Source organism: Onychostruthus taczanowskii, unplaced genomic scaffold (assembly GCF_017590055.1).
Source record: "Onychostruthus taczanowskii isolate IOZ18803 unplaced genomic scaffold, ASM1759005v1 scaffold62, whole genome shotgun sequence".
NCBI lineage: Eukaryota > Metazoa > Chordata > Aves > Passeriformes > Passeridae > Onychostruthus > Onychostruthus taczanowskii.
Window position 1 is genome coordinate 4,629,912 of NW_024503901.1, and position 27,433 is coordinate 4,657,344.

The 27,433-nt window shown below is 40.1% G+C and overlaps 1 protein-coding gene across 5 annotated transcripts in view; it reads right to left on the reverse strand.

Moving 5' to 3' along the window:
• The window catches only part of RBM26 (RNA binding motif protein 26), a 47,979-nt gene extending 38,058 nt beyond the window's left edge, over positions 1-9,921 (reverse strand). For 3 of the 5 annotated variants that reach the window (XM_041419923.1, XM_041419920.1, XM_041419924.1), the window contains exon 1: positions 9,429-9,920. In XM_041419923.1, the coding sequence (XP_041275857.1) occupies positions 9,429-9,499 (71 nt within the window). In that variant the 5' untranslated portion in view covers positions 9,500-9,920. Of the gene's footprint in view, positions 1-9,428 lie in introns of all 5 variants that reach the window. The other 2 variants (XM_041419922.1, XM_041419919.1) reach the window with 1 other exon arrangement.
• Positions 9,922-27,433: the final 17,512 nt, after the last annotated feature.

Sequence of the window (27,433 nt, forward strand, 5' to 3'; positions counted from 1 at the left end):
ACATGCTTTCTAGCAAAAATAACCAATAAGAAAAATTAATCTATGGTCAGGGAGTTGCACCGAATACGAACATTACACAAATACTGCTCTAGTAGAGAGGTCCAACAGTCATAACAAAGGAGTCAACATAACATAAAAAGTTGCAAATCCCTTCCACCATGAGTAAGATACACATACTGAAGCTTGACTGTTAATCTAAATGTTGATCATTGAAATGACATTATTTTGGACACTGGGCAAAAGAACCCAAATCCCTAAACAAACATATCACACCACCTAATTCCTCTCACCAGAGAAACTTATCTCCTGCACAGCAAGCAACATCCCCCATGCAAACATATCTGCTAAGCAAAGGAAGCCAATCTGTCAGCACCTATGGATAGCCTGGGCCCAGCACAGAGAGCCCTGAAGTTAAAGGTCAGGGCTTCAAACGTAAACCAGCATCCTTTAGAAAGCAGGCAATACTACAATTTCATGCTGAAAAAGCAACTTAGGCTGCTAGTGAATGTACCACTGTATTCCATGTCAGTCTGCATTATTTATAGATACAGGAAATGGGAGTTCATAATCATTGCAAAAGAACCCATGGACACTAAATGAACAAAATGAAAATACACAGTGTTAATCAAAAACCAGGCTGCACGTTGACTGAAAATTCTTCAGAAATTTTTCACACCTAATTTGCTCCATTCAGGTCTAACAATTCTTAATCCAGAAGAAAACACAGTCCAAGCACCAAGTCAGTGCACAACCTGCCACAACCTCCTACAGTAAGAGCAGTAGGACTGCAACGCTGCAGGCACCTGAGCACATCAGCCAAGCAGATTATCTAAAAGCCCAGTGTCGAACAACACTCATCACAGGCTGTAATGAGGGTTCTCTCTCAGCCTTCAGCAGGCCCTAGGACCAGCATTTCATAATCTCTCACTCCTTGAATTTGAGAAGTTTTAAACTTTTTTTACTGTTTCTTCACACAACTTCAAGGGCACTTCAGATTTTCAGTACCTTCCCAGTTTCAAGCTGAATTGTGCCACGGAAAATTAATGTGCTGTTTTCATCATGACATGGGGAGAAGACAATTTTCACATGATTATCCTCAGTTTTCCTTTTTTCATTTTAATTTCCATAAACGTGGTTCTCATTCAATAATACATACAGTCAGCTACCACTGAAAATCTGCTACAACTTACTTAAATCACATGTGCACTCAAAATTTAGTGGAGGGAAGGAGAAAAAGGGGCTAAAAACCTACTGCTCCTAACTACTACAATGTGTTTTATTCTCCAGCTCCTACAACACTGACTGTACAACAACCTCATATTCAGTTTAAAGCAATTCCCCTTTCATAAGCAGGATAGAAACCAGAAAATCTCTGGAAAGCCACACAGACCATAACAAAATAAGCAAACCATAAACTATCCCCCCCAAAAAACAAACCAAAAAACCCACAAAACCACACAAAACCAACAAACAAGACCCCAAAACCCTAACAAACAGATGATGCTTAAAAATAATGAACAGTTAACGCTTTCATCCTCCCTGCCATGATGACTTCAGAAATCTCAGCAAACCTGTCCACCCCAGGACTTGAAGTAGTCTACCCAACTCCAAGATACACTTATGAAAATATTTTCAATGGAAATGTACTTTTAATTTGCAAAACACAGGATCACTTTCTGCTGTGCATTCATGCACGTGTTTCAACATTTGTCACCCTGTACAGCCACATATGAACAATGTAAAACAATCATACTGAATTCTACTATTATTATCATTCAGTGTACAGGGGAATTTCTACAACAGTAAGAATTTATGTACTTTCAATTTTGGCTACTTAACAAACACTATTTTTTTAAAATACTAACAGGCAAATTATTTCAAATTGACACTAATTAAGCAATAATGAATACAGTGAGTTTTGTGGCAGAGTGAGATGAAGATGCTTTTGTAAACCAACACTAGGATTTTATGTGCTTTCTTTTAATTTTTTAAAATTAAACTGCAAATGATCTCTACACAGATAGAGGGTGACATCCTTTTTTAGCTACTGACTTGAAACAGAAGTCTCTTCTACATCTGTTCTTCAAAGCTTGGGAAAAAACCCACAATTAATCTTTTCTCCACACTAATGTGAAGACTGTTTCTGTAGACAGTATCTTAAATAAATCTAACAAGTCTATAATATGATCTTTTATGGCTTTTAAAACTCTTGGAAAATGCCATTTTTTAAGATGATGCTAAAATTAAATTGCTAGCAACCTCAAGTGGTGGAAGAGAGGACTAACAGGTCTCACAAAGTAAAAAAATAATTAAAGTTTTGCCGCAAAAATTCTTTATAGCTACCAAGAGTTCTAGGTATAATCTTTAATAATTTTATTTGGAGGGAGCATTTTAAAAAAAGCAATTCCTTCCTACTTTTTCACTCAAACTTAATTCTGAAATATTCTGTATAAAATCTCCATCCACTGGTTTAGTCAAAATCCCCTGGTTTGGATTATGGGGCCTTGAGTTTTTCTGATAAACAAGATCTTATGTTCTTTAGTTTAACAGTATTTTCTCAGAGAACAGCAGCCTTTGTGTGTGAATAACACGCAATATGCTTGCTCTGTCTCTGTTGTGCTTACATGGATTTTTTTCACCAATTTTGAGCTAGCGTTGTCAGTTTTTCTAAACCCCTTTGTCTTGCATTTTATGCTCTTATAATCGACTTTGTTTTGATAACAAGTAATGTGAGAATAAAGAAAACAGTAAAGGCACCCATGCCAACGGCAGCACCCATGCCAATGGCAAATATACAGTGTAGCACAAGAATTTATCATACAATATATGTATCCTGCTATATTCTTGCAGACTGAAAGATAATAGAGAAAGATTCTTAACTGATACCTCAGAAAAATGAGAATACCATCAACACATTGCAAATACTCTAAGTTGCTCTAAAAATGAACAAAAAGTTTATATTTTCATTCTACTGCTGAATGATATACATTTTCAGTTATTAAATACAGGTTTGAATCCTTAGCTAAACTTGGATATAGTGTACTACATCAGTCCTCACCATAAACACAATTTGTGCATTACAAGTGTTACAGAACTTTATACATAACTACATTCTTATGACAACACCTGGCTACTAGAAAAATGGTCACATTCATCAAACATGTAGAAAAACATTTCTCAACTCTGATTTCCCTATCTTCATCCCCTCAACATACTGTAGGCACATGCTGCAAGCACTAATACACGTCTGTAATAACAAATTTCTCCTCCTGTTTTCACTTTTGTGTTTTCTTTAACAAACAAACACACACCAGCTGGCACAAGTACTCTGCATTCATTTCCATTGCAGCAAGTACATCCAAGTGTGCACTACCATTAAACACTACAGCATGTCTTCTTACACTCAATTTCAGTATATTATATATTCAGAAATATATATACATCATTATTTCTAGCAATGTTTGTTTTTACCTCTAGTAATACTTTTTTGCAGTCTGTACTCTTTAAGTAAGAAAATACACAGCACCTACTCCTCTCTCTTCAACAAGGGAGACTGCTCATGCAATCTTGCTTTAATAAACAGTATTGAATATACAGGCACAGATGGAAGAATTCTCTTGCTAGATCGCTACATGCTCTTCAGAGAATTATACAGATACCTCCAATTGCTACGCAACAGATAGAAGCTTCAAAAAGGAAAGCAATTCCCAACCAAGTATTTTGCTCAGTCACAGAAGGAACAGTACAATAAAGCTCACAGGAAAGTTCAAAATCCCATGTTTCTGACCTCATATAATGACTGTTGTTTTGCAGTCATTATATGAAATTACTATTTCAAATAAAGAGAAACCAGAAAAGCTGAAACTGTCAGGGTAAACTTAAGTTTTAATTCTTTTGTTGTAAATAATACTTGAAAAAGGAAAAGTAATTTGGCTGAGTCACCTCTCAGTACAGTATTTTCTTCTTATTTGAATACTCTGCAATTCATCAAACACTTTTTAACCTGCTTCCAACTCACTTTTTTTTTTAATATAAAATATGTTCTGAGAACTCACTTCTATTTTTCTAATCACACACTACTATAAGATGTAAAGGAACTACACAAAGGGATTTTTTCTTCAGTTTTAAAATTAATGTACAAACCAAAAAGATGCTGCAAATCCTGAAACTAGTTCCTTTACAAAATTTTAACTACTACAACACACTGAAACCTCAGAAGCCTGTCTGCAGTCCTCCAAGCAACAAATGGCGTTGCTCTAAAGGAAATAACATGTAGGTGCATGCCGTTTCTTGTGCTCTGATCCTGAGAGTTAATAACCTAAATTTCAGAGTCTGGTTTTGTTGCCTGAAGACCGACTGCTAAAATACTGCTCATCTCTTGACATTAACCAATGTGGACATGGCTGAGTTTGAAGGCCGAGAGAAATGCTTTCTACTTGCAGGGCTGAGTGGGTGCAGAAAGATGCACACAGCCTACTGGGCAGTGGAGCAAGCCCAATTCAGGCAGTTGCACCACTCTCTTGTTACTAAAAAAAAAAACAAACAAAAAAACTATAAAAAGCTATGGTGTAAAGTAATATGGTGTAAACTTACTTCACTAAGTAAAATGAACAACCAACTCATTCAGCAAGATCCAACTTTTACCTTGAGACACTATGGTGGCTGAGAAGCACCACTCTTACGACACTCACTTTAATGACTTCTCTAACAGTACTTAAAGCAATAGAAACACATTGAGGAACGCTGCAGCCTCCAAAGCTGCTATTCAAGCTAATGATGCCATTAAATCAGTTGTAAATTATTCTGATACCCAGATCTGACATGTTCATACAGCTGCAACCAGTAATTGGCAGCCTAGAATACCACCCTTAGATTCAAGACAGCTCTCATGAGGCAGAACAGCTGTCAGCTTGCTGGCTCTCCAACACCCATTCAATGCAGAAATGAAAACTCATCACAGTGTCTCTGTGACTCGCAATGCAGTTAAAGGGGTTTCACTTCACTGCAAGAACAGAAAAGGTTTCCTGTAACAAGGAATAGTTTTCTCCTTTTTACTTTCTGCTTCCAACTATACCTAATACCACTCTTTAAATACTAACATAATACTTTTACACAGAAGCTTAGCAGTATTGGCACTCTAGGCTAGGAACCTTGATTTCTCAAATACAGTAGCTCTCCATGAGTCAGGTGAACAGACTACCAAGTTTCATAGCAGATGCAGAAAAATAACTAGTGTTAAAAACTACCTACCACTGATGTGCATTTGTGCTTTATTTATCTTAGTTACAAACAGCTTCACACAAGGTGTTAATAAAGTAAGTGAAATGAACAGACGTGCTTACTGCTTCTGAACTTCTAAGGAAGTTTTATGGAAAATGAGAGAAATGTCATGGTGGCCCAATGAGTGTTACCGGTAGGGTGACGCACCACATGAAATAAATGACAAGGTTTTTCATTGAGCTTATTTCCATGCTTTCAATGTCCTCGCTTATCAGCATATTCCTTACACCACTGTTAAACAGTTTTTATTTGCTACCTTTTGTCAGTAACCTATGAAGCCAAAAAAAAGGGCTGAAAAGCTTGACAAACAAAGAGCAGTGAGGGCATAACACCAGAGGACACACATCAATTACCAAAAAAGATTCCAATGATATACTCAAAATATTCTTTAAACAATTTTCATTTTATTCCATCTGATGCAAGTCATTACCACATTCACTTACAGAATTCAATGAAAAATACCTTTCCATTTCAATGAGGTATGCCTAAATACTGCACAAATGTTGTAGGCATTTCATCTTTTTTTCAAGTTTGATTTAGTACAGGAACAAACCTTCACAAAAATGTAAATACAGTGAAGTGGAAAAAAATTAGATATGGGAGCCTTAATCAAACTAAACGTAAAATTCAGCAGGCCACAAATATTTCAATTTAATTTATTTTACACAAAGTAATTAAAACCAAGGAAACTTTCCAGTGTAGAGAATTAGGGCAAGGGGGAGAACATTACAATGTCTTAAAAGCGAAATTGTGAGTATTGCATTAGTACAAAAAGCTAGGTTTTTTTCACAAGTAGAGATTCAAACAAATTCAAGGAAAAAAAATTAAAGAAATCCCTACTTGGAACTTTGCCAAGCCAGATCCTGATATTCCAGCAAGAACCATATACACAGTTTATAGAGTATCTGGAATGGACTTGCAGGAAAGAAACTCATCACAATTGACAGGCTCAGTGAGTGCCTTGTTAGTATAGAAATCAGAAGTGACAGGCAGACTGTTATATTCCAAGTTTAACACTTTCCAATACTTGATAGAAACCATGCCATGAACAAGAAAGTGTGTAACACTAGAAACTTAGCTCACTGCTGTCTGCAAGCAACGAGGATGACTGGTAACAAATACCTTCTTTACAGAGCTGACTGGAGTTGAATATACAAGACAATTCCAGTCAAACACACAGTAGCCACAGCACAAAAAGCCTCTTGCCACCCTATCTGTACTGGTATTACATTTACATGGCTGCATCTGAAATGATTCTGTGTGTATATTTAGCAATTCTGCACGAAGAGTTATTTCCAAAACCACAAAAGCACCCTCTTCTTGAAGAGCTGCAGAAAGCTCCTACAGAACTATTACCCCTAAACGGAGCTGCACTGTGCAAAGGCTCCAGCATGGCAGCATTTGCAATTTCTGCCTCACTGCAACAAGACAAAACTCACATAAGGCCTTTTTGTAGGGATGATCACCAAGGCTTTGCCAAAGGCATCAGAGTAGTCCAAAACAAACAAACAAACCCAGCAACCTACCACTAACAAAATTCCAAATCTTACATCCTCCACCATCTCTCCCCTTCAAACATTCTTGTCTATGAGCAGTGTTTCCCAGAGACTCCACGTGAAAGCAGTCCAACAAACAAGCAAATCTCGTCCAGTCTATACAATTACGTAACATGCTTGTTTCATTAGATTAGGAAGTCAGCGTTTTTAGAATGTTTAAAGATAAAATGAGACAAATTTTGTGGCTATTGCTATATTTTAATTCTGAAACATTATGTTTGAGATGTACCTGCATTATGTCCCTTGGAACAAGCTATACGTCCTGATTAAAAAAGGCTAGCTCCTCGGAAAAGGCAGCTTGGGAAGTGCAGCACGTTCTAACTATTCAGCTCTAGGTAACTAGCACATAAATATAGATCTAGACATTTCTGTATAAAATTATTTCATGTTTTTTTCTTAAATGCACTTCTCCCCTTAAAACCACCAAGACACCACCTCCACAATAGCCTAATAGTGTCTTAGTGTAGTTAGCAGGTTAAGTTAACCACGTTATCTTGCAGCTAAAGGTGTGAAAGACCCATTAGACAACACTTGGCACTTTTGTTTCATTAACAGGAAAAGACAAGTCAAAAATCATTTTTGCGTACAGCAACACCTCCAGAGGCTCAGCAGTTAGCGCCTCACTGTACTAGTAGTGCAACAGTTACTTTAGAAGTAGCTGCACACTGAAATTTTCATCAAGCCAGAAGCTATGGCTGTAGGCACACACTTGAGATAGCTGACAGCAAAAGCATCTCCAGGAGTATTTGACTGCTACGAAAGGACAATACATCTCCACCAATTCTAACATCTATTCAACAGTAGGTTACACAGGACACTGCAGAAAACTGAATGACAGTCACGGCTGGTTTGTTTCCTCCCAAAGCTAAAAATGCACAGAACTCATCATCCTCCAGACCAGCATCTCCCTAGCTCTCCAGAGTCTTCCAAAACGACAACCACATTTAACCTAACAGATACACACCGGTCTTCTTAGTGGAAAAAAAGCAGAAAATTGCACTGATCACGAAAGCTGAAAATCTCAATTTCATCCTTTAATTGCTGACTATTACTAAGACAGCTCATGGTTTTTCAAACAAAGAAACATGGACCAACCTGAGTCTGTTCCAAGTCTCTAAACCAGCACACTCTAAAATACTGTCATCAAACTGCTGACTGCCATTAACAAAATAGTCATACAAGAGAGTACCCAGAAAGTAATAGTGAGAGGACTAGAGGGAAATCTATTACCCCACAACACAATATATTGCATTATACTGACCCAAGATAAAAAGTACTTCACCTTCCCCAAACTACAGTTTTACAAGATGATGCCCTTTTTTCTCCCCAAAATAAAAACCTTAAACGTCAAACCTTTTACAATAAAGACTCAGTGTAATTTGCTGCAGGCCTAATTCAAAGACCACTGAAAGTAAACTCATAGTTCATGTCTTTCTGTGTGGTCTGGATTAGACCCTATGGAAAAAAGGAGAACCACCACCTCCCCCCCACCACCTCAAAAAAAAAGCCCCAAACTAACAAAAGAACAACCCAAGTGAAGCTCTCCTAAAAATGTCCCAGCATTTTGTAACTTTTTCAAGTTATTTCAGCATAAGCCCTACAAACTGCATCTGCACATACAAATACTCAACTAATGGTTATGGAAGCAATAAAGCAATTTTTGCTCCCCCATCTGAACTCGTCAAGAGTAAAACCTACAGTGGGCAAACATCTCAGCACAAAAGTTAACACCAGACTGAATTCAGAAGTTCTAGTTCATTTAACTCAAATCAAACTCCAGCAAATTTAATTCAGACATGTTAAAATAGTGGTCCAGAATGACTAAAAAAAGTGCATGCTTTCATACACAGACACCATGCTTCCAGAAGATAAACCTTTAAAACTAAGTTCACACTTCAGCTCCACTAAAATACCATTCAGAGAAGGAAGACGCATTTGCAGAAGAGCCCCACTCACACGAATGCTATCCTTAGAGGGCACGCACGTATTCACAAACAGGCAAATTATTCTCTGGGGCTCCTACTCCCAAGTCCTCTACTGATGCAATTATTATTTGGGTGAAGGGAAACCAGACAGCGTCAAATACTCCGAATAACCAAGAATGATGTGCGACGAGTCTGTAGCAAATGCTACTGGGAATATCCCAGGATCCCGCTGGACGTCCCAGTGGCACCTGAGCTCTGTCGAAGGTCCCTGCACAGGGCGGCGGGCCGTGCTCATTGGCGTGGCCTCTCCGGGGGCTGAGCGCGGGGCACAGCGAGCTGCACACGCACACACAGCGTCTCCCGCTCTCCCTGGGCTACAAAGGGAAAAGGAACGCGGTCGCTAGGGGGGGAAGCTGCATCCTCCGGAGAGAGATGGTCCTACCTCCCTGCCGAGGACGGCGACGGGAGAGCGGGAGAGCGCAAGAACGACGCAGCCCCTCACACACGGCGGCCGGAGGAGGATAGGAGGATGCTGAGAGGGCATCTCCCGGGATGCTCTCCCGGGACTCGCCAGCACCGCGTTTCCCGCCCCTGCGGAGCCCCATCTTCTGCAAGGGGAAGGTTTATTTCGAGGGGGAGAGGGCGAGGAAGGGTCGCGGTTACTCACATGGGCTCCAAGGTTTTGCTGAGCCAGGATTTCAGCGCCTCGAAGTTTTCTATGATCATTTTAACCACCATCCAGAGCGGCCCGGGCCCCCCGCCTCCCCGCCAGCAGCAACAGCAGCAGCAGCAGCCCCGGCGGCGGGGTCCGCGCCGCTCGCCGGCCGGCACCCCGGCTCCCGCCGCGCCTCCCCGCACTCCCCGCCGCCTCCCGGTTCGGCAGAAGCCGCCCGGCACGGGCCGGAGGCCCAGCGACACGGAGGGGGCGGAACCAGTCGAGCAGCGGCTGCTTCCCGCGGGCCCCGCTCTCGCCGCTCGTCTGCCGGGGAGCGCGTCCCGGGCGCTGCGCGGGTCCCCCCCGGCGGAGGGCGGCGCGGCCGAGCGCGGCTGCGGTGCGGTGCGGTGCGGTCCGGGACGGGCGGCCCCCCCGCCGCCCTGAGCCGCAGCGCCCGACACAGCGAGCGCCCGAGCGAGCGGGTAAGATGGCGGCGCCCCGCTGTCGCGAGAGCCTAGAGTCTCGCGAGGCCGGGCGGCGCGCGGGGGCTGCCGGGAGGCGGGGCCGGGCGGGGAGGCCGCGCTGCGGGGGCGGGAGAGTTTTGTGGGGCCGGGGAGCCTTCGGAGCCTACAGGCGTGCGGGTGCCTTGGCTGGGCCGAACAGTGCTCTAGGGGCAAAAGAAATACCACTGTGTATTCCCGACTGGTGTCTGAAATGCGCATGTACTTATTTTGTTTCTTTGAAACGCTGATAGCCTTACCTAATATGATCAGAGAGCGGGTGAGGTTGGAAGGGACCACATTGGGTCACCTGGCCCAGCCTCCCTGCTCTGGCACGGCCATCCTAGGGCACATTGAACAGATCGTTCTTGAATAACTCCTTTGAGGGACACAACCTCTCTGGACAATCTGTTCTTGTCCAGGGTTGCCTGTACGGTCAAGAAGTTCTTCCTCAGATTCAGGTGGATCTTCTGTGCATCAGTTTCTGCCCATTGCCTCTTGTCCTATTGCTCAGCACCACTGAACAGAGCCTGGCTCCATCCTCTCGGCACCCTCCCTTCAGATAATTATTGATAAGATCCCTTCTCAGCTCTCTCTTCTTGAGGTTGAACAGGCCCAGCTCCCTCAGCCTTTCCTTCTAAGAGAAATGCTCCAGCCCCTTAATCTACAGCATCTGGACCTGCTCCAGGAACTCCATGTCTGTCCTGTACTGGGGAGCCCAGACCTGGACACAGCACTTCAGATTTGGCCTCACCAGGCCTGAGCAGAGGGGCAGAGCCATCTCCCACAGCCTGCTGGCAATGCTTTTCCTGATGCACCCCAGGATACCATTGGCCTTCTTGGCCACCAGGGCACACTGCTGGCCCAAGGACAACCTGTTGTCCTTCAGGAACCCCAGGTCTTCCTCAACAGAGCCGCTTTCCAGCAGGTCACCCTCAATCTGTATTGGTGCTAGGGGTTATACCTTGTAATAAGCCCACAGCTGGACACAGTTGCCTCCTGTCCCTGGCCTCCCACCGGCAGAGAGCAGCCCCCCAATCTCCGGGGCAGCCGGGACTTGCTGCAATAAGGAACCGCACCCTGGACAAGCAGGAAGGGAGGTGCAGCCTTTATTCCCTCGGCTCCCCATATGCAAATTCCCATAAATGTTTGGAACTGACATGAAAAGAAAAGCATCCAGTTTTTTTTGGTTTTTTTTTTTTTTTTTTTTTTTAAGAAGACGTAGGACCAAAACAAAAGTGCTTGAAAATATGGGAGTTGGCAACAAAGTTCCATGTCTTCCTGACACGGGGGGTTCCACCTCCTCAGGGTGCACCTGGCAGGGGAGCCCAGCCCACATCGCTGCTTGGACACCCCATGGACAGCGGTGGTGGGAGCACACAGGACAGCTCCCTGCACTCCTGTTCCCACCAGTGTGAGACCTTCCTGTGGAAAGTTATGTACGTGCTGCTTTCTCTGATACCTGGGGTTAGCCGAGCACTGAAAGAAAATGTTCAGTCAGATTGATCTGCGCTTTCCAAAGATCTGCATCCCACCTGAGCTCCTGAGCCAGGCATTCTGCACAGGCGGCTCACAGAGGCAAGTGTTTCATGGAAATCATTCACTCTGCCTTTCTTGGGGTGACTTCTGAGCTGCTTGTTTGGTGTTCTCAGAGGGAGAGGAACTTCAGGTAATTCACTGTCACCGAGACAGCGAATGAGAGCTGGAGGAGGCCAAGCCTGCCTGCACACAATTATTTGTGACTTGATTGTCAGCTTTGAAAGTTTGTTGAAGACTGGAGAGTGTGGCAAGACAACCAAATAAGCTGCCAGCTTAGTAGGTACTTTGGTGAGGACTTCCCAATTACAAGATACACTTCAGTTTCCCTGCATAGTGGAGAATGAGCAGCACATCCTGTCAGTAGACAGAAAATCACTAGAGCCTGAAATTTTCTGGAGACTGTTCTATAAATGTGAAAAATCCTCAACTCACAGTCACCAACTTGTAGGTTTATTCCCCGTGAACATGTAAAAAGCGTCACTAACCTTGGGATTCTGATGGGTCTCTGAAGGGACGGGCACATAGAGATTAGACATCGTGATAAGAATCTTAATTTGTTTTTGGATCTGTCCCCTCAATCCTTTGCAAAAGGCAGTGTCTAGTGAAAATAATTTAGACATGCACTGCATTCAGACAAGCACTGCAACTACCTTTGATCCTTGGGTATACAACAGCCAGGAAAAAAAAACAGACTCTAAGGCTTCCCCACATAAATGGATGGATATAATCACAGTTACAACTTTTCTGATATTTCATTTTCTAAACTGCTTTTTCAGCCATTTGGGAGCACAACACTGTAAATCAAAGAAATTAGTGATCACAAAAAGGTTTTCACAAATACATTTTATGCACTGGATAAGACTTGTCTGCATGTGGTAATTTCTGAACATTTTTGTGTTTACAGAAGTGTGCTGTTGTCACACTTCTGTGGTAATATTCAGGGTAACTGAAATAAATTAATTTATTAATTAATGCTGACATTCCCAGTTCTAGAGTTTGCAGATTTGTAATCTCAAAAGCCTTATAAGTATTCACATCCCACATTTTCAGAAGTGACTGTAATGTTTTGTAACATCTTTCGGGCAATGTTAATTTCGTTTCACAGCTGGAATTACAAGAATACAAAATAAAATTCTTTATTAGATCTGAGGAAACAATTTTCTCTGAGATATAAAGTGTCTTCTATGTATCAGGTGGTTTCTATTTAAGATACAAGTACAAATTCTTAATAGCAGTTTTTAAAACAAACATGGAAAAGGAATAATTTTTACTTAACTCAAATTTCATTCACATGTGAAATCAGTACTCTAACTAAAACAAAAATCATAAAGACCATGTTTCATTTAAGGCAACATGAGATTCTGTACAAAGGGTCAAAGTAATAATTAACTTCTACAGTGTCATAATTCTGTGAGACAAGTTTTTATTTCTCCTGTTGGTGTTCAATATAAAATTCACAAACTGTAAAGGCAAAAAAGGACATACTGTAAATTTCGTCCCTACCTGTACAAAAAAGCCCTGAAGGAGATAACAGGGAAAAAAAAGAACAGGCCGACCAGCTAACCTTAGGTTTCAACAATTTAACGCTTTCATTTAAGAAATCAGTTACAGCTGATACATGATAGTGATATCATGTATATGACCTATGGGTACCAAACATTTATTAGGAGCTAAGTAACTACATAATGATTTCAAAACGTTGAAAATTGACATATGTGTTCTGTGGATTAATATAAATGTTGCATTTTAACATCAATAAACCCAAAATATAAATAAACTGTTATGAAAATAAAGTAATACAAGTCTAATTCTCTTAATTCATGCATCATCGGTTCCTAACAGCTCTTTTGGCTTATGAAAACTTTTGTTAAGTTCTTCAGACTAGTATAGATGCTTTCATGTGTCATAACTCCCAAAGTTCATAGGTTTGGTGTGCATTTAGTTTGCAGTAATCTTATCTAACTCAATGAAGTGACCTTTGATGTCTAAAAACAATGGGTTGTATTTATTCACATTTTTATTGGATCACCTGCTAACATGAGAGCTGAATGTGGCCAGTGAAGTTAGGAGAGATCGATCCTTCCTGACATTTCTTGAGATTTTATTTTGGCTGACTCCTCTCCAAAGCCATTGAACTTATGCTCTTAAGCAATCTTTGTCAATGTGTAAAGCTGCAATTTTTAAGTGTTAAAGATTTTTATTTGAAAGCTGACATTTTCTTACCTGTCCGTAGATGTCTTTTTAACCCAGATTTGACCCTCTTTTTTTAAATACACAAAGCAGCTGTAGAAGAGAATAACTTTCAGGCACATCATCCATCTTTTTGCCGAACTTATACTACCTTCATTAGTCCTTGTTTCTGTCATACAGAAAAAAAAAAAGGTTAATTCTTCTTCTTTTTTATTTGTTTGTATGGTTTGGTTGTTTTGGTTTGGCTTAGGTTTTTTTGTTTATTGAGTTTATTTTCTTTTGAAGACAAGCCAGACTGGCCTATGTCATTAAAAAATTCTTCAATCTATGCTTCTAACCCGTCACCTTTTTATTTAGGAAAATGCAATTGCATTTGCAATTGTATTTAAACATTCATCTCTGACTGGAGGTTTTCTTTTAGTATTAAATGTGACTCTGGTTTTGCGTAGCAGGTATAACACACCAGGCTTGGGGCTCCTAGTGTCTGTTTTCTCCCAGAAAAAGCATTTTTATGAGAAAACAGGAGCTCCTGATTTCTCCCAGAAAAAGCATTTCAGCATAGACCTCAGGTGTATCTGACCTGATATCAAGTGTTCCTTGTCCCTGAAATTTATCACAAGTCCTAGCATCAACACACAGGCTAAAAGGTAGGGCTGCTGAAACTGGATGGCATCAAGATGGGTTGATGGAGCTAAACCATTTTCTATGTTGTTCAGATTTTTAGTTTGTACTGTCATTGAATTTTGGGGCTTGCCATTAGACATATATCTGTACTTGCACTGCCTTTAATCTCTGTAAAAGGATCAAACGATATTTCTCCTGATGTTCCTTGTCTATGGCGAGTTTCATTTCTGGAGGCATCAATATGAGTTTTGAGAATCATTGCACAGAATTGATCCAGATCTGAAGACTCCCGCTTCCATCCTTCACAAACAGAAAATGTTCATCAGTTCTTGAGCATCTGAAAGCTGAGGCACTTTTGCCTTTCCCCATGAATACTCCTACTAGTGTTTCCATAGGTATAACAAAGCAGGTCAGCTTTGTAATACTCTTACTTGATTGTGGTCCAAAAAGATCAATGTTTATAGGAATGTTTAGTCCTTTGTTTTTTTCCTATTGACTTCTGCATACTGAATTTAACCAAATAGAGCCATTGCTACTTAAAAAGCAGGGTCTGTAGAAGCTCTCAGAGCAGATGATCTGTAAGATGTAAATTAACATTTAGAACCTTGAAACCAAAATTTTAATTAATAAATAAGCTCTGGACATTAGACAACTTCCTTTTCCATAGTCTTTCTATACAACAGCTCTAAACTTTGGGATTATATACCTCTCCGGCTTTCTCTTGCTGCAGGAAGCAGATAGGTGACATTGCTGGAGAAAAAGGATCTATATGGCCCTACTGAGCAGGGGAGGATTCCAGAGGTGCTTTCCAACCTAAACCACCCTGCAATTCTATGAAAGGCTTTGTGCAGAGTGTCTCAAAGCCACAAGTGTTTGAAGTATTTGTAGCTGGTGCATGTAGCATTTAGCTTGAGATTGCAAGTCATAGGATAGAGCATTGCTTTTTTGAAATGACCTAACAGTTGTTCGACAGGTTTCCTTGAAAGCCAAGGTTGCAACAAATTGCTACCATCAGAAGTCAAACCTACAAATTTTGTGGTTTTAATTATTGTTTAAATACAGAGACCAGAAGTGGGATATTTAGTTGATATTTAGCAGAATGCATCACGCTTCTGAAGTCACACTATTCTAAGTGTGTATTGTATAACTCTGAATGGCTTTGTGTTTTGAAAAGTAGGAAGTGTTGGTTTTGTAAGTCAAGATGCTGGTGTTTTAGAACCTCGTCAACTTGTACTAATGCAGGGATAGCTTGTTGTGGGCTTGCTCATTAACTTGTACCAGCACAGAGGCAGGATTGCGCCACTTTGCCAATAGCAGCAAAATTAACCTTAGCCCTTGCTTGTGCCTGTGGAAGGATGACTGAAAAAGGGACCGGGGTGTAATTAATACCTCCTTCCTTTTCTTCCCAAGTTGCAGAGTAGCAGGAAAGGAAAAACATAGCTCATAACTCTGCCCCTATGACACCAACCAGTAGAACTTCTTCTTCCAGAAATCTTCTTAATGGAGTCTCAAGCTACTGTGTCATTCTGGTTTGCACGAGCCAATGATTACGGGGCAGAGCCACGCCTGAATTTATGCCTGCGTGTGGGCTAAGAGGCTACCCACATTCCCCAATTCCCTTGGGCAAACTGCTTGAAGAAGGGGTTGAGGCTGGAGGCAACTGTGATGCTGCTGATGGTGCTGTGGTCTCAGCTGTCATGTCATGAAGAACATATGGTTGGGATTTACTGCTAGGGAAGAGAGGCTGCCTCCCTAGTAATTAACTTGGTCCATCCCAGATGTCAATGATTCAAAGTCCTGTCTGCAGTGTGTCTTAGACGCCACCTAATGTTCTGCCCCAGTTTTGAGTCACACTACACAGTATGTGGACAGTTGATTCCTGGAGTGGCAGATTTTCGCTTAGTGCTGTCTAGTGTATTTCTTTATTTTGTCCTTCCTGCTACCCCTTATGCCCAGCTCATCTTCCTATTAAATTGAACAAGAGTAGAGGAAAATTGTTTTCCCTAGTTTTTGTGTTTTTCTCTCCACACTGGAGAGAAGGCATTCTGAGTCACAGTATGAACCTTATTGCCTCTGAGATGGCTCAGCTATCTAAGAGCATAATAAAATTGTAATGAATGAAAAAGTAATCTCAAGTGCTAGAATGTACTTTATCCATTTATTGTGAAACCACTAATTTATTTTTAATTATAAATGAATACATTTTCTTAGTTAAGACTGAAATAACCAGTCATTATTAAAGGCTGTTGAGAAGCCACATGACTAATCCAGCAAGGATGACTTCATCCTACAGATTAAAGAGCTCTGTGTTGAATGTAGTAGAACCACTCCAAAGAATTTTAAAGGATACCTTCTGTCATATTTGAGGTGGAAGTTGTATTGTTCACACCACCTGTTCTTCTTCATATTAGACTATACATAATCATGTATGGTGATGCAATAAAGTCTTGGTTCTATGAGTTCTATAGAAATATACACATAAATTGCTCCTGAGAGGATAAAGCTGTCTTCTTTTTATTTCTGGTACTGTTTGGTTTTGCGGAGCTGCTGGGTTTACAATTACACAATTAAAAAGGTTCTAATTTTAGCATGAAAAAGGTTATTTAAATCTTCTTTGTGAACAATTTATTAGATAAACTGTTATTTTAAAGATTTCAGATTGCCCACCATGGAGATCAGGATGTCTGTAACTAACTATTCTTAAAAATTACCTGCAGTATTACAAATACTGAGAAAACTGCTGTTGTCCCTTGTGCAAGGCATTTATATATTTTTTAATTATTGATCTTGGGAAAAACTTTCAAGAAACTTGGAAATAAAATGTTTTAAAAATAATTTTAGTTTCCATTCAAAGCAACTTCTAGTTTTTGTCATTGAGGAAGCTGAAACAGTGCAGTGTTTCACATTTTTGTTCTTTCTGACAGGCTTCAGGCCCTGATGTTATCCTGGTTAGCATTTGCCCAGGTCAATGTTGCTGCAGAGCCAGGAGAGGGAGCACAGACATTGCCGCTTCCTGGTTGTGCTTTTAGAGGTAATTTGGATTATGTTCAGAGGAAAATCACTAAACTTGTTTTAAGAGGAAGCATTGTGGAATCCTCTTTTTCTACTTTTTTTTCCCTCACAAGTTTTTGAATAATATTTAATTAGGGGAAATTAAAAACTGGATAGTTTTATCCTATAATCCTATAAAGAAAAAAAAAAAAAAGGAAAAAAAGAAACCACAACAAAAAAAAATTAAAACCCTGCAATTTTTTATGAATGGCTGGTATAGTATTTTAGCATTTTAGAAACTTTTAAGGAGTATTTTTTGCATTTTATTCTGCAGACACTGAGGAAGGTGAAGTTTACCGGAATCAAAATATAGGAGGAAAACTTGATTCACTGCAGCCTAATATTAGAAAGTGTCTTTCAGTGTGTTTTCATAGTTTTAGTCTACCTTCAGATCATATGTTTACTCAGTAATTTTCAGGTATTAAAAAGATTATTTTAAAGACACAAAGGATACATAAATTCTCTCCAACTTTTTAATAGCAATTGTTAGAATTTCCCGTATCTCTGCTGTCATAATTTCCTCGATTTCTCAGTTATTTCTCATACCACTTAGATATTCCTGACTTTAGAGACAAAACCATCCAAAAGTGCCTTGTTTCCCCCTAACAATAATTTCTACTAATTTATCAATTGATATAGGAGAGTAGCACTGCTTTCCTGTAGCAGAATCTGGGTGAAGCTTTTCTAAGAATTCCCTGAATAAAATAAAAATGCATAATCTGTGAGATGGCTTTGTGGTGCTGAAAAAATATTCACTCATGTCTTTGGTTTGAGATCTGTGTCCAAAGAGAATTGACAGCATTACAAGGATGACATCTTACAAGTCAGGCAATGCCCGAGTGAAGGCTGCCCATTGTCCTGATGGCCAGCTCTGTCATTCAGGGCTACAGACTCTCTATCCCAGGTGCTCAGGGAGCAGGAGACTGGCTTCTCACCCAGACTGCATGAGGCCACATGCCTGGTCACTTCATAGCTCTGTGTGTCTCCCCATGGCTGCTTAAATACTCAACAGATAAGACCTTATCACCTCTCATCTGTGTATAGAGGACTCACAGAAGAAGTGATGATAGGTGTAGTAACACAAATTATAATCATCTGGCCACACTGATTACAAAATGGTGGAGTTTAAAATTTGCAGTGTAATGAGAGAAAAGGTCAGTGAAGTCACGACCCTGGACCAGAAGAGAGCAAGCTTTTAGTTGCTGAGGGAGCAAGTTTACAGTGCCCTGCCTTTTGAGGATGCAGGGCTTTCTGTGAGAGCAGGTCGGTTTGGAAGAACCGCCTTCTGCAAGCCCAGGACAGGTAATACCATGGTATTGTAAGTCAAACAAGTGGGACAGAGGACCATTTTAGGTGAACTGGGAACTCCTTTTGCCTCTTGGGTGGAAGAAGAAATTGTATGTTCTCTGGAAGCAAGGTCAGGCTTTGCAGGAAGATCATAGAGCTGTAGTTCTCATGTGTAGGGAGAAAACACTAAAGGCTAAGAGTTGAAATTGGTCAGTGTTGTGTCAAGACAATAAAAATGGCTTTTTAAAGTATATTCATAGCAAGAAAAGGTTTAAGGAAAATACTGAACCAAAACTTGATGAAGCTGGTCACGTATCAAATGGTGATGAAGAAAAGGCAGTAGCATTGAATGCTTTTTTTGAGTCAGTCTTTAGTATTACTGATAAGCCTTGTGGTGCTGAGTCACTGAGTCACAGGGTTGCAGGAACAGTGGTTCTCCATTTGTGGACACCAGAATTTTAAGGGACCAGCTGTATCAGCAGAGTGTTCACAAATCCATGGGACCTGATGGGACTCATCCCAGAGTTCTCAAGGTGCTGCTGGATGTTATGGCAGGACCTCTCTTGACCATCTACCAAAGGTCTTGGATGTCTGGGGTGTCCCTATGACTGGAAATTGGCCAGTATTATTCCCATCCACAAAAAGAGCAAGGGAAGATAGAAGCATTTTATTCTACCCTCAGTTTCTGTAAAAAACACTGTAGAAGATTATACTGGATACCACTGAAAGGCATTTAAATAATGTAATCATCAGTCACAATCTACATGGACTCACAAATTGAAATACCTATTTAACCATAGTTTGACATTGTTCAATGACAAGGTCATCCAGCTCATGAATGAGGAGGATACAGTGGATATAGAGTTCTGCATTTTAGTAAGGCTTTGGATACTGTCCCTCACAGCATCCTTCTGGACAAGTTGTGCAGTTGTGGGATAAACAGTGCACGGTGCACTGGGTGAAGAACTGCCTGAATGACCGGGCTCAAAGCGTTGTAGTGAATAGGTGGTATAGCAATACAAAGTAAATGAAGGTTTCCCATTCTTAACAATTTTTCCAGAGTATGTTTACATTTTCTTCTGCAGCCTCTGAGGAAGGTAAAGCCTATCAAAATGGATGAAACTTACCAAAATTGACAAATCACAGTGGATGAAGGGAAGACAGTTATGTTAAATGCTGATACACAAAATTTTCTCGGAAGCTAATCTGAAACTGAACTACTTCCTAGAATAATCAATAAGTGTACAAGGATTTTCTACCTGCTGCTTATGCAAAGTTCTGATGGATTTTCAGATATATTTTTACAGAAAAAATGCTGCATTTCTGATACAAGAAATCTAGTTTTGTATGGAGTTTTTTGTTGTTTTTGTTTGATTTGGTTTTTTGTTGATTTTTTCCCCTTTAGGAAAGGCAGAAGTTGAAAATCACTATTAATACTGTTCCATAAAACACTCCGGTCTGGTCCACAATGGTTTGTTTCCTGCATCCAACTTCTGATTCTTAGCTAAATACCTTTTTTTTTTTTTTTTTTAACTTTTCCCATATTGCATCATCGACCCATCGTGTATATCTCGTGTATATGTCATGTGGTGTGACAGAAAAACACCTCTTCCAAAAACTCTCCTCTTTTCCCGCTAGAGGGAGGGCTCTCCCAAAATACTCATGGGAGACCGTTCCACTGACTGAGACTCTTCTACTCTAAACAGACGTTTTTAGGAATGTTTAAGTCTAATGGTAAGGCATACCCTGCAATGAAATGATATGTAATGAAATGTAAAGAAATGAAATTTCTGTGAGGTTTTGGGGGGCAAAAAAAGAACTGGATAATGGTATTTGCTCTTTATTTATTTTTTTTTTCTGTTATGTAGGTATGTGTTTTCTCAGGTTTAATTTAAAATGTAAAAAAACCCAACAATCCTATGCACATTCTGAGGAGTGATGCTGACAGAATTTTAGATATATAATTCTTGGAAATGTAAGAATAAACAGAATTTGTACACAAGTATTTGTGTCTTCATTATCAGCCATATTAATATGTCCACAAAATTGTTGGCTCGATAAACCTTGACTGTGTTACAAATCTGAAGCCAAGTACTTGTACCAGCACTCAGTAAATATGTTGTCCAACTAAAAATAGAAATTACTGTCACCAGCAAAGGGTATCCACGAGGGAATGATATATACTATAAATATACTAAGATAGATAGGTATTAGTTTAATCTAATGAAGTGTATGTAAACAAACCCATGGAGAGCTTCCTTTGAATGGAGGAAGTAGGATGAAAAGAAAAGGAAGTTCAAGGGAAACTGCTAGATAAACTCCTTCATATTATGCCTTGATTAAAAACAAAAAAACAACAAAAAAGTTTCTTGTAGGTTGTGCAGCTATTACATTAAAAACTTGTACATTACTGTCCCTACATAAGTCAATCAATTTTAGGAAGAATTTGAACAGTAATGGGATTTCTTCTATATTTATCTTACATCTAAAAATATCAGCCTGTGGTTTCAAGTACTTAAATTTTCCACCTGAGATAGAAAAGGGACAGATATTCAGAGGGTGATTGCTTAGTTTTCTAAATGTGGCATTTTATCTAAATTGGGCACATTTATAATTCAGGTGAGGTTCCCAAAAACCCATTCAAAATAACTGACGGCATTTTAAAATTTAGGCCATGGAGTTAGAGATATGAGAACATTTTAAAAAGAATAATTTATTTGTTTTCTATATTCATTTTATGTTTTCATGTTGATCTGTAATCAGGAAGTCATGGCTAGAAATCACTTTGGTATTCATGGTGAGGAATACATTCAGTGCCGGTAGGTCGGGGTGCAGCTGCAGTTCAAGGTGCAGGTTGAACTCTGGGTGTTGGAGCCCCAGCCAAGAGGCTGTGAACTGCTGACCCTGTGCAGAACAGAGGGCACAGGGGCCTGTGGCTCAGCCAGGTGACTGGGAGCTCAGGGACACTCAGCTGGAAACCCCAGACTTTACCATGCACCGACTGTGAGGGTATGAAAGCCCAGGAGTCCTTTGTTCAGGGTCTGTCCTCAGAGGCACCAGCTTGGCCTGCTATTCTGTGATTGCACCATGATTAAATTATTTTAGGGATCCAGATGTCTGAGATTCTGCAGTGGAAATCCAAGGGTTGAGCCAGTATGGAAACCTGGTCTGACTGTGTGAGAGTGGGGTGTGTAGGGTGTCACGACAGCTCCAACCGCTGTCAGCTCTCTGAAGCTGCCCACTGTGAAGGGACCTCCGTCCCACCAGTGACAGCCTCAGGTGGTGGGAGTGTGACTGCCAGAGTGACTCCTGGATGGTCAGACAAGGAAGTTTCCTTAATGTTCAAAGAGCTTTGGCAAAACTCATACATGAAATTCTATCAGAAGCTTTAAAAATATTGGTAATAACACAGTCACAGGTTACAACAGGACTTCTACAGAAATAATTCCTTTAAATCTATTTGCAATGAAACATAGACACAGACACACAGAAAGGGATATATTTCAGCTCCAGAATCTGACTCCTGTCAACATTTATTGCCATCTTGTTGGTTTAAAAAACAGTGCTCCTCACTATTTATTCAAGAGGGTGTTGAAAGGTGTGGATAGATACCATGTCAAATTAGGAGAAAGTAAGAGGAAGACCCAGCTCTGCTGACTGAGGAGGTCTCAGCTAAGGTATGCGAGGAAAATACCAGCTGGTTTTGAAGTCCAGTCAGATTTAAGTGGGTTAAATTAATTAATGTATGACTCTATTAAAGTAAATTTTTATATGGAGTCAGTGGGCAGTTTCAGCTAAATACATGAAATTACTTTGGAAGAGATAATCTAATTTTTCTTTGGCAAAAGTTATAAAGTTAATAATTTATGACTTAAGTGGAGTATAGTTAATCTCCCCACACATACACACATACAAAAACTATTTTAATAAGTGAAATTAAAGAAGTAACATCTTAGCATTAAAAAAAAAACCCTGCAGATATTTTCTATTGATTTTCTCAAGGTTATAGCCCAAGATTATTTGGGCTATATATAGACTAGCATCTATGTAGCCAAAATAATCCAATATATATTGCATAACTGTTCTACAGTAATAATGAACAGGATAATCAATAAGAAGAAAAGACAAAGGACTTTCATATAGTTAGACAATAAACAGGTTGTTGGCCAGATATACTGTCTATACTTGGCCTTTTTACACTGTAATTCTGGCATCTTCTACAGGTAGAGGTAGAGGTCATATTTCTTTGTTATTTATTGATCCTCAAGTGCATGTCTGTGTTTGTGCAAATACATAGAAAGTAGCTGTGTTCATCCCTAAACATTGTCCAAAACTTTAGCTACTGATACTTTAGGCATACACAAAGCAGTGAAGTACGAGGCCATCATGGAGGAAGAGAGACAGAGTGTTACAAGGAGAGAGTTGAATGAGGAAGAAGGGTTATTTGGTCCATAATATTGCAAACACCTCCATGAATATCAGTAGTACAACCTATAATAAAGTTATCCATCTGCATCTCCTGGTGCTCAATATACAGCTGTGTCTGCTGCCTGCTTTGCAGCTAGACTCTGTCAGGAAGCAGCAGCCCTGGGACACTCTGGAAGGGATGGAGGGGCTGGCAGGACAGCAATTCCCACCACCCAAACAAGGGGAAAAGGGGAGAGGTGGTGATGGGAACCAGGTCAGCCAGCAATCCAGGCAACTAGATATGTCCATAGGGATGAGGCAGGAGTCTGGGAAGTCAAGTGTGTGTGTGGGGATTGTGTCTGTGACAAATTATTAAGGTCAGCTACCACCCAGTGATCTCCAGGCAAGCCTATAGTGGTGAGGAAAATCTAAGGTCATGGTTCTGGTATAATGGGCAAGTGGATCAGAAAAGGATTCTTGCAACCATTCAAAATAATGATACATGGTTGGGGTTTTTTTTGCTTTAGTCAGCATTTCATCTCAAGTATTGAAATACTGTTGTTGCCAGCAACATGGCAAAACACTACGTTGCTGTTTGGCAAAATGCTACATTGCTGTTTTTCTATTTGACTGTTCCTATTTTTTGAAATACCTACAAGTCACAGCTGATGCTGAGAAGTCAGAATGTCAATGCTTAGCAAAAGGTTGCAGTAGAAAAGTTTAAAAGCTGAACAGAAAATAGCAATATTAGCCCTATTTTCCAAGTGAGAAGAAGCATTCACCCAAAATTATACAAGAAGACCCGAACTTTTGTTTCTCAGTTTCTGTGCAAGACAAGTTTTCTGTCCATCATTTGGCTGATGATTGGTCCAGGTTCCCTGGTTGTGACTAGCAATTGTGCTGGAAGTGACCATGACACAGAACTGGAGTCAGTACTAGATTTCTTTTCTCTGACCAAACTGGGTGAACCATTTTCACAATGGTGTGTGACTACAATGATAATGTTTGCATTATCAAACCCAGGAATATTTTAATATTTCTTAGGGAAGATGCACAGCCAGCTACAAGGCACAGGCAGATTGTGGCATCAATTTCTTATTCATTTGTGAGGGATGGAAAGAGGTGCTGAGACTAGACAAAAACCAGAGACCCACAGTGCCCCCATGTCTGTTCTGTTGGGTTCAAGGCTGCACAGCATGGCCCCAGCAGGTCAGACAGACCAGACATAGAAACAGAGACTTACATGGCTCTTTAGATCTTATCCTAAGCAGAAACACCTTTTGATTTGAGGTTTTTCCTGCCACCACTTACTCCTCAAGTCCCTTGTTTTCCCCTGTGTTTAGCCCCTTCCTGCTGCACACACAGATTGGTGAGCTACACAGAAAATTTATGACACCCCATCCCCAGAAGAGTTCAAAGCCAGGCTTGATGGGGCTTTGAGCAGCATGATCAGTGAAAGGTGTCCCTACCCACAGCAGGGGGAGTTGATCCAGATGGTCTTTAAAGATCCCTTCCAACTCAAAACATTCTATGGTTTTGAAAATACTGCATTCAGTTTTGGACTCCCTGGTACAGGAAACTGAGGCGAGTTCAGTGGAAAACCATCAGAGTGGTTTCTCACAGAGCGGCCTGTGAAAAGATGCTGTGGACAAGAGCTTGTTCAGCCTGAAGGAATCATGGATTTGGGGGCACCTAGTAGAAGCCCTCACCTGACAGTGCCTGGGGGAAGGTGAGCAAGGAGTTGAAGCCTTGTTCTTCCCAGTGGTGCATGGTGAGAAGAGATGACAAGCACAAAGTGAGACAGACTGGACATAAGAAAGAATTTTTTCTGCACGAGGACAGTCAGGCAGAGAAGCAGGCTGTCCAGCAAGGTTTTGCCATCTCTGGCCTTGAAGGTGGTCAAGACTTGACTGGACACATGCTGAGCAACCTGGTCTGACTTCAGTGGGCAGGAGGTTGTTCTGGAGACTTACTGAGGTCCTTTGCAGCATGAACTATGCTCTGTGTTTATGATCTGTGTCTCTGTTAGTCACCTTGGTCTCCCTTTATAATTAACAACATTTCTAGGGAATTATTACTTGGACCCAGTTATTATGAGTATTTATTTTAACTGAGAGGAATGGTGCTATACAACTGTTTCTTCACTATGAAAACAGTTCACACTCAGATCTAATTGTCAAGACATTAAATGTCCAAAACTAGGTCAGATGGATCCCATTTGGGTGTATGTGCTCCCTGAAGGGCCCAATTAGATTCCAGGGAGGGAAGGAAGGACTTATTTCTGTACAGCATTAGAGCAGTTAAAACACTTGCTCCAAAAGAAAGATATCTGAAATTTGGCTTGCATTCCTCAAATCCTTATATTTTGATCCAAACCTCTTTGATACCCAACTAATAAATGTGTAGAACATGGAAGTTTCCATCTTTGTTAATTCTGTCTGATTTTTTCCCTTTTCCGTCTCTGGCCCCTTACACCTTACACCATTGCAGAGGCCATGCTCTCTGCCTCTCTCTTCCATGGATGCATGGCTTCTTCCTGAACCAGCCACAGGGCCAGCTCTATTCCTCAGGGAATGGTATGGCTGCTGCTAAAACTAGCTTCTCTTGGCACCAGAAAAATTATAAATAGCTGCTTTAGGTACTTCTGCTTGGACTTTGCTTTATGGCAAAGGGACACAATCTGATTTTTAAACTGAATTATTTAAAAATATTTTTCTTTGTGTAATTAGTCAATAGGCTAGAGAAATAACATTCATGCTACCACAGCATCTTGTCCTTTTTACCAATATAATAGTAATTCAGCATGAACTCTTTAATATATTTTGTAGCTTTATACGTAGACATAAAAAACAGTGGCATGTTCATCTATGTTGCTAATAATGTGTTGCCAACAATATAATTAAGTACATCAATAATTATCATAAGGATAATACTGTTAATTTTTCCCCTGAAAACTCTATTCAGATTATTTGTATGAAAAAGGTTAGTAGTTTTCCATCTATTTCAATGTATGGATCTACTACACAGGAGAAAAATATCCCAAAGTTAAGTTTGCTAGAAGTACCCTTGCCATCCTTGCCTATTTTTATTACAAAGGGTCCATAATTCTGTGGAGTGTCAATACCACTCTGATTTCTAGGCTTCTGAAAACCATGCCTTTAGCTTAATAATACCCATGGTTTTTCATGCCTTCTTAGTGTTCAGTGCTTTATGACCTTTGTTTTCATGTATATTCATTACACCAAGGCACTTTGTGTTGCTTTTCTTCTATCACTTTGCACATTATTACCATTTTCTTTTGTGATCTGAGCATCATCTCTGCTTGTAATAATTCAAAGCAAGAATGTGATCCTGCATTTGAAAATTTACATCTTCCTAACACAACTCCTCCTTCTGTGTGGTACATTTTGTCTTCAAACATTAGCGCCCTGAGGCACATGTGTGACTGAACCTTGGGAATGTGTACTTCCTTTTGAAGTTTGTTTGCATTGCTAATTCACAACAGGGTGCAAGTCAGGATTCCTGAGCACAGAAATAAAGACTGGCTACCATTCTTTTATTTTGGCATCTCACTCACAGATATGTACATTTTCTTCCATAATTATTGGAAACTGTAGACTTTACACATATTGATAGATTTATATTGTATTAGGCTATTACAGAAAACTCTAACTTAACCTAATCTTTTTTATTATTGTTACTTGACAACTTTAATGCTGTTGCAAGGTCTTCATTGGAACACCTGCTGTACACAGGAATCTTTCTTTGCTAACATGCTTCAGTTATTTGCCTGAAGGCCACTGCAGAAGAGTCACATTTTCTCTTTAGGAACTGCAGTTATCATTCAGTAAAATCAATTACCATTACGTCACCAGAATTTTTCTTTCAAATGTTGGCTCTTGATCATAAGTGGCCTAGGGCAGACTTTGCTAGCCTAGGTTTACTTTTTTCATGCTTGTGTTTTTATGATTATCTAGCTAGGATTAAAAGACTTCTCCTCCTCCTTTGTATTTTTCTTGCAACTGTGGCAGGTTAAATTACTGAATGTATTTCCAGCAGACAATTGAAAAAAAAAAAAAAAGTCAAGACTTACAGGTCAGCCTTCTGCTGTTTTTATTCATGATTTTTACTGAACTCAGTCCAGTTATTTATTTTGAGCAGTCTCTAGATATGCAACTCTGCAGTTTTCTTTCCATTAAATTGAACCAGCCAGTACATTTTTGTGAATCTATGTTGGACAACCACCTACTTTAATGGCAGAAATTAAAATAAATGCTATTAAAATGTGCTTTCATACAAGCCTGTTATGTTTTTCATTAAAGGCCTGATTATTAAAACTGATATTCATGTCTATTTATTAAAGAAGGTATTGTTCAAATATGCAAGCAAATATGCCTATGCCTCATGTGTAAAAAATAT